Genomic DNA, 12970 nt, shown 5'->3' with positions numbered 1-12970 from the left:
TAGCTCAGTCACTTACCGACTGTGTGGCTGTGATGGACATGTTACTCAGCTTCCACTTAGTTTTCTCACCACTCAAATGGGGATAAAACTAGTTTTGGTTGTTATAAAGAGTAAGTAAACTGATGTCTATAGGTCTATATTGACTGCAGTATTTCAAGGATTGGTGTTCCTTTCTTTTTTCCTTCCCAAATTATCTCTATTTAAGGGATGTCCTCTACAACTTTAAGCTCCATAGTATCCCTCTTGTGATGACAATGGACAGAAGTTGTGATGCATGAGTGCAGTGGAGAAGTGCTATATCCAGAGAAATACTTGCTGGCCTGAGGCTAACCACCTACCCTGCTGTGCAAAGATTTTGAGAGTTTGCTGCTGGGTGTATGTTTAACTGTAGGGTCTCTGTATGAGAGGCCGGTATGATAGCTTTGATCAACCAATCTGGCAGGGGCAGATGGAGACAGATTTCCTGATCTATTCTGAAAGTTCTTTTCTTTCTTTTACTTATTTATTTTTTCATTAAAGACATCTTAAGTGGTTTTATTGAATTTCTATTCAGTACTTCACTAGTAAAACTCTGAGATTTTATTTGGAAGCCATTTCTTCAAATTAAAATAAGATAATAAGTCTTTTAAGTAAAGGAGACTGCAGTGACATGCTGTGGCATTGCTGGTCAATCGGCAAAGAGTGAGGGTACGATTTGAGTCTCAGTGGGAGGTTTTCTGGAAAGTTAGATAGAAGGCATTGGATTTCTGTAAATGGAAAATGGACACTAATCAGTGACCTAGGAAACTGTCTGGCCAATGTTAGGATAATGGAAAATCTCTGAAATCTTACAGAGATGCTTGCTAATCCAAATGGACGAAGATAACAATGTTAGAAAACCTTCCGGACCTAAGTTAGTTTCCAGTTTCAGTGGCTGTTGTCTCTCCTTTCATGTTTCAGATTATTCATATATATTAAACAGAAGTTAATTCTATGTTCAGAAAAAAAAACAAACCAGAAATATCTTTAGTTCTTAATTTTCAGATGTGACTTTTCTACCTACCTTTGTTCTCACACACAGACACATTATCATCCTTTTTCTTTATGCTTTTAGTTATTGTTCCCCTAATGCCCTCACCCCACACAAGTTATCTATGGATTAGTTTAGTAACATCAAGTTTACTAAGTGTCAGTTAGTAGTGAGAAATCTTGTCACCTTTCTCAAAATAACAAATGAAATTTACTTCTGAGTATACCTGATTGCTTTTTAAAATATGACTTCTTATCTCCCCTTTTTGTGAATAAGCTCATTTAGAATTCTGATAAGCAGTTGAACTGTAATCTAGGCAGTGGAAGAATCTCCATTTTGGACCTTGTTGTCAAGAAAATAAGTCCTCGCTAAGCCTTTATGCAGAGATCTTGTTCTGAGAATGTTTCTTATAACTAGGCTGTCCCATCCAGTGCTAATGAAGAGGAAAGATCACACTTAGCTGCCACATCCAACCACATGTGGTTCTTCCACACCCATATCAGCGATTATGGTTTTAGGTTACTGCTTCACTTAGCAGGTTTTGATTGTTACCATTGACACAGGAAAGAAGCAGCCACCACTGCAAAGGAACTTTGCCATGATAAATACTATTAATAAATATTTGTTGTATAGCTGAATGAAACATATAGGAAGCATCTATTGAATCAATGATAATGAATGAAGGAACGAATGAGAAGAGTTGAAGCTCCATGATTATAATGTTTTTGTCAGGTCTTCTCCGCCGTTTTTGCCTCCTCAGGACCCATGATATCCATGTGTACCCAAAAGTTTGAATCACTTTGTAGTAGGGATCAAAGCAGGTGGGCAGCTGACCATGTGAGTTCAAGTTACCATCTTGAAAAGCTGATTTTATGGTATGATGGGGAAGTTACTTTTGTTCTTCAAGATCACAAGAGTAATAATATCTATCCACATAGCATAAGGAATATAGTCAATAATATTGTAATAACCATGTATGGTATCAGGTGGGTACTAGATTTATCAGGGTGATAGGTGGGAGAGGGATTGGAGGCAGGGTGAAAAAGATGAAGGGATTAAGAAGTACAAATTAGTAGTTATAAAAGAGTCACAAGGATATAAAGTAAAGCATAGGGAATATAGTCAATAATACGGTAATCACTATGTATAGTGCTAAGTGGGTACTAGACTAGTCAGGGGGACCACTTCTTAAATTATGTAAATGTCTAACCACTAGGTTGTACACCTGAAATTAATATAAACTAATATTGAATGTCAAGTATAATTGAAAAATTTAAAAGGGGGGAAAATGTGAAGGGGAATAAGAGGTCCAAATTTCCAGGTATAAGACAAACAAGTCATGAGGATGTAATGGACAGCATGGGGAATATAGTCCATAACACTGTGATAGTATGGTATAATATTAGATGGTTACTGGATTTATGGTGATATCTTCTTTAGGTATATAAATGTTGAATAACTACTGTATACACCTGAAACTAATACAACATTGTATGTTAGCTATATTTTTAATAGAAATCTTAAAAGAAGAATCAGATTTTATGGTATGACGGGAAATTACTTTTGTTCTTTAAGCTCGCAAGGTCAATAGTATCTATCTGTATCACCCACTGGAGCATACAGGGAAAGATGTGGCCCTTATGTGTCCTTTCTGGAAAAGTTCTCATTTAATCCTTATTTTTTCCACTTCAGGCTTTCCAGATATGAAAATCTTTCCAATAGTGGCCTTTATGCATTCTAATGATACTTAATTAGTTGCCTTTTATTTAGCCTTAGTCTCTCTCAAACTGTATTAAAAATCAATGATTTTAACAATTCTAATGATCTGACATGATGTTGGACAGTTCAAGTCTGGTCCCAGAATAAATTTAAAAAACAAAAACAAGAACGAGAAAAGGATGTGATATTTTCTTGCCCTAGCTTTCTTTGCTGTGCTCCCCAAACTTACACAATAGATATCGATAGTTATATGTGGTTTTTGTATTAGTCTCTCTCAAACTGTATTAAAAATCAATGATTTTAACAATTCTAATGATCTGACATGATGTTGGACAGTTCAAGTCTGGTCCCAGAATAAATTTAAAAAACAAAAACAAGAACGAGAAAAGGATGTGATATTTTCTTGCCCTAGCTTTCTTTGCTGTGCTCCCCAAACTTACACAATAGATATCGATAGTTATATGTGGTTTTTGTATTATCAAGGGTATGAGAACTGTGCCATGAACTACAGTCAGGCCGAAGACTGAAGACGGTTAAACTGACAAAGAAAGATAATAACCTTAATGTTTTTGCACATGGTTTTCTAACCTATGTTTTTTGGATTATCTCCCCCTCCTGCAGTACAAGCCAGATGGGATGTTAGCATCCAATGACTGAAATGAAAAAGAGCATGGAATGAACAGGAGACGAGATGAATGCATGGAAAGATGAAGAATATATTTCTTTCGAAAAATATGCAAATGTACACCTTTTTGCTTATAACATACTCTGTATTAATTTATACATATACATAGCATAAGCATTTCACATAATTTTGCCAATTCTATAGTAAGCTATTTTGTTTTCTTCAGCCCCTACTGTATTAGCTCAATAACATCTAGAATATTTCAGCAATATATTATCACATTTGTACTAGAGCTGCCAGGAATACACTGTTTTCCATGTTTGTAAACAAAAATAGAAACATCACTACATAAACACTGTGATTGGAAAAATACCTTCTCTTTAACTCCTCCTTTACAGTCAGTAAAGGAGACTTAAACTACTTTAGTATCCAAAATATTTTCTGAAAGAATATATATATATATATTTTATTTGGGGGGGGGTGAACTAAATATGTAAGCAGAACAAATCAATTTTTTTTTTTGTCTTTCCTCAACTGAATCACTTCTGAAAGCCAGTGGCATAAGATGACATAGATGAGAGTTTTGAGATTTGGAGGGTTTCAATGTATCTCCTCATTTAGCATATAAATTAAGTAACGGTAACCGATTGCTGTGGAAAATCCACAAATTAATTTTATGTGCTAGTAATAATACTGATTGATTCAGGGATTTTTGAAGATTTTATACTGAGGGAGATTTTAATGAGAAACTACTTTTATTTTAAATGACTTGGTATATGGTTAAACTTCTGGCGGTTTCATTTTTACCCCCTCTGGTTTTGCTAATAGCAGCCAACAAGAGGTCAACTACAAACTGATTTCTAATTAGCCCTAATGAATCTTCCTGGGAAAGACGGAGATCTTGTTCAGCTTTGAAGCTGGGTGGAAGGCAGTTAATGGACTTATGTGGAGTCTTTTAATTACCAGTCGTAAATTTATCTTTTACTGCTAGATAGCACCCAAGGGCAAGAGGTAATCTGCTTTATAAATTTTGAAGTGGTTTGCTTTATAAATCCTGGAGCTTAGGAAAGTAGAAAACTCTGTAAAGAGTATTCTCTTCCACTAGGAATTATGTTTTCGGCAGTTTTGTGAAAAATTTAGCGAAGGATTCTGTGACCTCCCAATTTATAAATATCAGTGACCAAAGCACATTTAACATGAAAACTGGTTTCTTTCAGCAGTTAGGGCTGCCCAGTGGACAGGGGTATTCAAAACCAGCCTGAGCATGCAATGAACAAATAGGCCCATTTAATGTTTCGATCAAATTGACTCTAAATTTCTTTTTCATTCAAAGCATTACATCTTTTTGCCAAATGCAGGGCTTCATCCCCACATTCTTAGTCATCTCTATATTAGAAAGCCACTTGTCTTGCAGAGGTCATGTTGCAATTTGCATGATTTATATGTGTGGATGGTAAAACATGTGAGTAGCCTCACAATTGATTGAAATAAAAAAAGATTAAAACTTAGATTGATAGCCAAATACAGAAATATTTGAATTCAAAGTGTAGAGTTAAAAAGAAAAACATTGACAGTGATTTTAATTTTTCAAAGGTATAAATGGCTCAAGATTAACAAGGAGCACCCTGTATTTGAACTAGGTCAATTTGATTGTGTTTTTCTTGGATACTTTGCTTGCATTACACCTGCATTTCAGTTCTGAATGAAAGATGGAATTTACAAGTGTGGCAGTGGGAGACTCCATTCCTTAGACCGTCTCCCATAGCAATAGTACCAAGAAGAACTTTCTTCAGATTCACTATGGACAAAATCACTTAATAATTCTTCACAAATGATGTTTAGCTCCTGGGAGGATGGGGATCACTTGAAACGCATGGTTGGTCATTTTCCCAGGACATGAAGGCTCAGATATCACAAAGCTCTATTTGCTTCACATTTAAGCGCATGACTCCTGCTCGATGATTTCCATAGGGATGACCTCAGCACTCTCCTCGCCCAGGATGATGGCGGGCTCGATGTTCCTGGGCTCCTGATGGCAGATGTAGATGGGGATATCGCCCGCCTCAGCCTCGGCGGCCGCTGCAGCTGCAGCTGCAGCATGAAAATTGGGGCGCCGGGGGTTGCGGCTCTCCCGGCGCTGCTCCCACTGGAATTTAATTTGGGCCCAGTGGCGCTTCACGGTGGCTTGGACCTAGAAGAGAAAAGAGAGTCTTGCTTTCGTATAATTGTCAGAAATGACCTGAGCCAAGTTTACGAACACAATTCTTGGAACTTATAAGAGATTGGTTGAATTTATAACTCTGATCTAAGGGGCTGCGCGGGAGACGCTTTGGCCATGGAACACACCATCTTGGAAGATTTGGAGAATGGAGTTACCTGCCTGCACTACCTTTGGCAAAGTTCCTTGCTATTGTGTGCAAAGGTTTCTTCTTTAGCTCTTACAGCCAATGAATGAAATTTGATTTGGTTTCACACTCAATATGTCATATCAGAGAGAAAGAGCTAGAACGTTTTCTGTTTTTTTTTATCTGCTACCACCTGTGATTAGGCAGAAACTTTGATCTAAATCTCTACATTATTGGTCATGAACATATAAATGTAAACCATAGCACAATTCTGGATTGTATGATAGTGGTCTCATACTGTTGCTTTTCTTTTATCAACATGGCTTGAGATGGGGTGTGCCAGAGAAAACTCTGGTGAATGGAGTGACAACCTTTTAAGAATAAAACTTCAATCTCTTTCTATCTCTTTCTATCAATCTCTTTCTAATACGTAAACTTAACAAACTTGCTTTATAAATATTATAAACTTTATGTTGAACACAAGAGTGGAGAAGAGGCTAGAGTCAGGAAGCTCTGAATATGAAAAGTACAACAACCACAACTGAAGACACCACCACAGTCCTGAAATTTACTTGTCTGGCTCTGCTTTTTACAGACCTGGGTTCAATTTAGTAGTTAAGTTAATCCTTTCTATTGTTTCCTAAACTTCTTGCTTTTCTCTATAGCTGAACAAAATGATAAAACAAGAGATTATTGCTACAATGTCTGCTTTATATTTCTGAAAGATTCTATTGCTCAGTATACAAGACAAGCTTATATACAAAATAGTTGCATTAATTTATTAATACATCCTTGGTTTTGCTGCCAAATCTGAATATAATACCTAAACATTATGAGGCACATTCGGGAGAATCTGGAAATAATATGACATGAGATAAAACATGTAACGACTTGATTGTGGAGAGCCATTTTATCTACTTTACATTTGTATGAATCTGAAAGGCGATATACACAATAACACAACCTGTTGTTACAAAGCTACATGCATGATTAAGAAGACTAAATGTTTCTGTGGCAAATACATTTTTTTCTGTATGTGGTAGAGTACTAATTACTCTCCAGGTAATTATTAGTGTTTGTCATATAATTTTAAATATTTTAACTCAGAAAAGGAAAAGCAGTCTAATGACTCATTGAAAAACAAGTCAAGTGAGTGTGAAACTGTAGCTGGAGAGGTTCATCTATATACAATAGACCAGCTGGAAAGCTCAAGATGACAAATGGCAATCAGAATACTTTGGTCATTGAGTCATTTGGAATACTAGTCTTTCTAAATTACTGAGGCAACAACAAAGTCTGTCTTCTGTTTTGTTTGTTTGTTTGTTTTGGAAGTGATGATTGCTTGGGTGCAAAGCACTTTATATGTAATTTTCTTTAGAAGAGACAAAGAAAGAAACATTAAGGGCCATGAGTGAGCTGTGTGCCATGCAGCTGAACTTTGTGCTGACAAAAGACACACAGGGAAACATCAAATTGCATGAAAAGGTTTAGCTACTATGTGTTGTGGGCTTCCCAGGTGCTGTAGTCCAAACACTTGATTAGTATTAACTTTTTTCATGACACAACAGCATGACTGTTCTCTTCACTTTATAGACAATGGCTGAGGGGATGCAATATATCCGTCGTCAGACAACAGAAACATGGCAGAGCCACAATTGCAGGGGAGGCTCGTGGCTCTTTGGTCACATGCTTCTTGGCCACAGCATCCACCATAGAGAGCTGACCATCAAGTTTAGCACTGAATTGAAAATAGGATTTGTCTTTTGTGGTCATGGCACAGGCAAGATGACGGCATCAAGTGTGTGAGATTATGTGCCAAAGACTGCGCTCTTTGAGTTTGAGTCCCAGTTTGTTTGCTCCATGTTTATTTCTTTAACTTAAGAGTTTTCTCCTTTGTAAAAAGGGAAACATAACAGTAATTCAGAGAGCTATTGGTTAGATTTAGTGAGGTTATTTAAATCATCTAGTGTGGTGCTCATGCACAGTGAAAACAGTCCCCTTCTTTTGCTCTTACTGACCCCCAAGGATTTTCCAGTCACTGTGACTGAATTTGAGAGAGTCAAATATCTCCCTTATTATTATCTAGCACTTTTCAGGCACCTGTCTGGCTGAGTTCTTTATTAGGGCTATTTACTGGTTGAAAATTGATTTGTGTAAGTGTTTTGCCTCCTATGGTTATCTGGGCATGTTACTAGATGAGGTACAGATATAAGCTATAATAATGCTGAAGAGAAAATGGTGGGTTTGAGGAATGGAAGAGAGAGAAGTGAGGAAGAATGGAACAGTGAAGAAGAAAATCAATTAGGACAGTTTTTCTACATCTAGTGCTGAATCCCTGAGCACTGACTGTTGACACCGTGAGACATTTTTGTCTAGAGGTCAAGACACAGGGAGAAGACAAAGTGTGAAAGATTAAATCCTTCTATTCTTTCTAATCAAAACGATGTACGCCTTCACACACTTTGGCTTTTTGCACTCAGCCATTGCCATTCAAGATAGCAAAGGGTGACATATTCCACATGGGCTGAACTTGGTCAGGGTTATTCTCTTCAGGAGAAGGAATTCAATCCACATCAAAAATGACCTGAAGTCTTAGTCTGAGGGTTTCGTCCTTTAGCTGTTTACCAAAAATGCTTCCATTTCAGTCACTCAGTCAGGTGCATGAAGGAGGGATTTAATGTCCAGTAAAAGCACTGGAACACCAGACACAGATGCTGTTGGTGGGAGGAGTGGAAAATTCCCATCATTTCACTGCTTTCACCTGAAGTGTCTCTTCTCTCTGCCAAGGTGGTTCTTAGCCACTTATTGCCTTGACCTTTATTCTGCCCAAGTAACACACTGCTTATTTATCCCTACCAGGTTTATTGTTTCGTCCCATCAGGTCTCTACTCTCTCTGTCCCCTCTCACTGGAATGCCCCTCACTCCCCCTTCGCCAATGCTAAAACTCCCTTTGCAGGACTCAATTCTGCTGTCATCCCCGGGAAACTTTTCTTGACCCCTCGTACAGAGTTAGGAGTCTCTTTCCTGTGCTTTTGTTGCACTTGTCCACATATTCATTATCGTTTTTACTACATTTTGTTGTAATGATTTAGTATGTCTCTCTCGTCCTGCATGCTGACATCCTTAAGAACAGGAACCAGGTCCTGTTCCTCTTTGTCCAGAACTTGTCATGCTGTTTGGCACAGAACAGGTAATTCAACAAATATTTGTTGACTGGTTGTCAACATCCATTCTAGAATGAGTTCATGACTCTTTCAGTGCAGACAATGATCATCCATGACTGTATTATAATGAGTGTGTTGGGGTCCAGTGGTATTAGGGTGAGGGTGCTGAACACGTCTACAGCGAGCCTGAGGAGAAACCAAAGTTTTCTTTCATGCAAATATGAAACCCTGAGTTTTGATATAAGACTTAGAATCATGGGTTTTGAATTCTTCCCTGAGGCAAATCGTAAGCACTGGACATTGGATCATCTACCACTGTCACTGGATCTCTCATGCCAAGATGTGCGTTTCTGGAAATTGCTCTTGAGCTCCAATGGGTTGCTACTTTTGGAAATTATCAGAATCAAACACTGTAATACTGCGACCATCTGGGCAGGAGAGAACATCACACCATCTTTCCATTCCTTTTCTGCCTATGAGATCATTTCACCAGGTTTCATGTGATGCCATGAAAAAAAAAAGTACTGAACTCATGGTCAAGAAACCGACTCTGCCCACATTAGCCATGTCATCTTGAGCAGGATAGTTAACTTCTCTGAGTCTCCTTTCTTTACTATAACTCTCCTACCTTAACTAGATGTTTGAAGGATTAACTTGTTACAGGATATATCAAAGTGACTTCTAAGCTTTAAGGACCACACAAGCTTTAAGGAGGCCACTGCTATTATTATTATTACTGTACTGTTATTATGACAGGATACTGACCTCAAATCTAGATTAAAATGAAACTCTTTTGTCTTTTTTTTTGAGGGTGGTGGTGCTAGGAAAATTAAAAACTCTCAATCACACACATAGTTTCTGATCTCAATTGTCTCTCATACATTCTAAAGTAGGTCTCCACAAAGAATGCTCTATAGCCTGGGCTTCCCACTTCCTGTGAATTATCTGATGCTAGTGCAAATGAAAAGAGTTTTCTTCTCATTGTGGTTTGCACGGAGAAAAGAGTGTTGTTGGATCTTTGGGGAAAAAGAAAGAAAACACTCAATGGGGAGTTCATCCCTAGGAATGTATTTTCCAGTACAATTGCATTTATTAAAGGTATTGATGTATAAGTAGTTCATACTTTCTCCTTCCACTGCTCCCTTCATCCTGCACATCACTCCCCGAGAAGACCCTGTGCTTCCCTGACAAGTTTCTGGGCTTTTGCTTTGCAATCTGTGCAGTAGGGAGAGCTACAGAATTGAAGAGAGACTAGGCTGATTATATCAGAAAGGATTGATATGAAACCAAAAGATGAATATATCTGGGAAAACACATCTCCACTGTGTTATATTTTCAGATAAAACATGAGTAAATTTTACTTTTTTTTGCCATGCATGAAATTCCTCCTTTAACACATCTTCAAGAGTCTGGTAAATATTTAAATTGCTTTCCAATTCTCTTTTGGATTTTGGATTTGGATTTCTATACAATGTACTTTCCTGTTGAGACCAGCCAAGAGATGGCGTGGCTTTATTTGGGTTGTACTGTTTATTAAATGTACTTCCTTCAATGCCAGGTTTATAATCTAAGAACCACCATATGCCATGTTGAAGAATTGTCCTTATAACTGAAACTTACAAAGATATTTAGTGGTATCCAGCAGAGACAGTTCTAAGTTTAAAGTGAGTTTGTAAAAATGCTTAGTGGAAAAAAAAAAGGTATGACTTTGCTTCTCTTCACCTGTCCTTTTAAAATAATCCCAACTGCAGTGCCCTACATATTAATGAAGTACCCAGCCCAGTATGAGGCCAAAGGGTTTGAAGTCTATTTTAATTTTTTTTAAAATTATTGCTACAGAAATGTTCATAACTCCCTATAATTGTATTCTAAACTTATAACCTAACCATTTTTGTGGAGATAGCAATCTGCTTCAATTTGTAAACCACACATATTAGAATAGGCCCTTATAGCGTGTGAAAGACACTTCAATAATTATACTTTTAAAAAGGCAGTTATCTCCTACAATACTACAGGTAGAGCCTAATGCTGCTTTGAACCAGGAATAAGGATATTGAGCCCATTTGGAAAAAAAACAAAAACAAAAACAAAAACAAAAACAAAAACCAAAGAGATGCTCATTACTTCAGAAGCATTAGAAATGTTAGGAGTTGCCAACGGGATAGATAGCATAACATACAAAGTTTTGAATTACTATATAAATTCATCACCTGTTATAAAAGCAATTGACACAAGTCACTTTAGAGTTCCCCCTGATGATAAGAATTTATTTACTGCCAACTTTAAGAAATAGAGCCTTGGTCTGATGGTTTGAAGACAAAATTATTGAACCTGGTTCTATTACAAACCCACTGTGTAAGGTTGGTATATTTGAGCCTCAGTTTATATATATTTGTAAAAATGAAAATCAGGTCAGAATCGAATATTTTTGTTTTGGCCTTTGTTCTCCTGTTAAGTCCATCATAAGCACCTGCACTTATGTACTTGAATGGAAGGCAGGGTTTATACCAGGAGGTTTGATTCCATGAATTAAATGATTTTAAGGCCTGCTTTTTCACTCCTTCACTTTCTGCCACCACAATTCAACAGAACTGCTGCAATCTGAGCTTAAGATTAAAAATCATGATTTTTAAAAAAACACTTTAAATTCAGTGGAAGTTAAAAAGTAATTGCATGCTTTAAATGTTTTGATAAGACTTTTGGAAGCTGGATCCCCAGGATAGTCTATTAATTAAATGCTAAGGGATACTTCTGAATACTAGTCACAGAGTTGTTACTGATATTTTTTCCCACCTTTTGGAGGACATATCAGCAATATTTCTACTGGTCTTTATTTTGTAGGATAGTTTATCTTACAGAATTTATATGGCCTTTAGTTTGAGGTGATTGGGCACTTGATGATTACAAGACCAGGGCTTTCTAATTCCCGTTCACTACTTACTTTCCTATGTTTGGGAAGGACATCTTGTTCTAAAAGACAATAATACATAAGTATCATCTGTAATAAAGTTAATATTTTTGAAAATATTTAATTATTGTGTTTCTTAAATAACATTGCCCTGCGTCTCCCCCATTCATTAAGGGCATTCATAGCTTAAAGGGCACATTAGATTCTGTCTAAAGTACTGGTTCTCAAAGTGCGGTCTCCAAATCAGCAGCATCAGCATCACCTGGGAACTTGCTAGAACTTCTTAGGCTCCATCCTTGTTCTACTGAATAGGAATCTGCTGCTAGGAGCCCAGCAATCTGTGTTTTCACAAACTTTCCGGGAGATTCTGATTTACACTTTGAGAATACTGGTCTAGAACAAATAAGTCATTGCTTAGCTTTCAGTCACAAAGCTGACTTTTCTGAGTCTCTAGAAATATATTAGTTTTGAAAGCCAGGTTTTATTGAGTGAAAGAAAGAATTTATAAATAGAAAAGCTTCCCTTTGCATAATTAGTGAAAACTTTACTGGTTTAAAAATAGAATTTACCTAAAAGCCACAATATAGAGAACATGTAGGAGATGACATAGGGAGAGTTGGGTGAGGCAGGGTCTCAGGGAAGAGTGGCCAGAGTTGTGGTCACCAGGTTAATGTAAATTCTGGTTTGGTGCCAGTGCTGAGCCTGGAGTGACTCCGCATAAGTCTCAGAGCACGCTGAGGCCAGTCACCACCCGCCTAGGGCCTCCTGGACTCTGATAGTTCTTCAAGACAGAGTCCAATTCATGCAAGGCTGGCTTTATGCTGAGAAAGTGCCTTCAGCTTTGGGGGAGTTGGGTAGGGTGGGGTCCCAGTGAGTAAGCAGGGTGGAGCAGTGGAACTCACCAGACCAATCAGATACAGATTTGGCCTGTGGGGGAGGGCTCAACGCAGGAAAGATGATGCCTGCTTGCCAGCTGCATGGGACCAGGGCCCCTCACAGGGAAATTGACGACTGTCCTCCAGCTCTCTTCGGGAAGCCACCTGCCTCAGTCTGTCTCTGACACTCCCCTGAGTCATCCTCCGTCCACCGGAGCCAGGTAAGTGCTTGTGAGTGAGTGAGTCTCTGCGTGGGGCATTTGAGAGGATGTCTGGGTTTCCCTCAGTTTTCCATTCCACCTGGAATCCCCACTGTGTTTCACA

General features: G+C 37.9%; 1 protein-coding gene across 3 annotated transcripts in view; it reads right to left on the bottom strand.

The window, feature by feature from the left end:
* Window positions 1–3482: 3482 nt before the first annotated feature.
* The window catches only part of CALCR (calcitonin receptor), a 119755-nt gene continuing 110267 nt past the window's right edge, over window positions 3483–12970 (bottom strand). For all 3 annotated transcript variants that reach the window (XM_081079671.1, XM_081079669.1, XM_081079670.1), the window contains exon 14: window positions 3483–5544. In XM_081079671.1, coding sequence (XP_080935797.1) covers window positions 5290–5544 — 255 coding nt within the window. In that variant the 3' untranslated portion in view covers window positions 3483–5289. The remainder of the gene's footprint in view (window positions 5545–12970) is intronic.

The sequence above is a fragment of the Rhinolophus hipposideros genome (assembly GCF_964194185.1).
Source record: "Rhinolophus hipposideros genome assembly, chromosome: 18".
Lineage (NCBI taxonomy): Eukaryota > Metazoa > Chordata > Mammalia > Chiroptera > Rhinolophidae > Rhinolophus > Rhinolophus hipposideros.
This window is presented reverse-complemented; position numbering and strand designations above follow the sequence as displayed.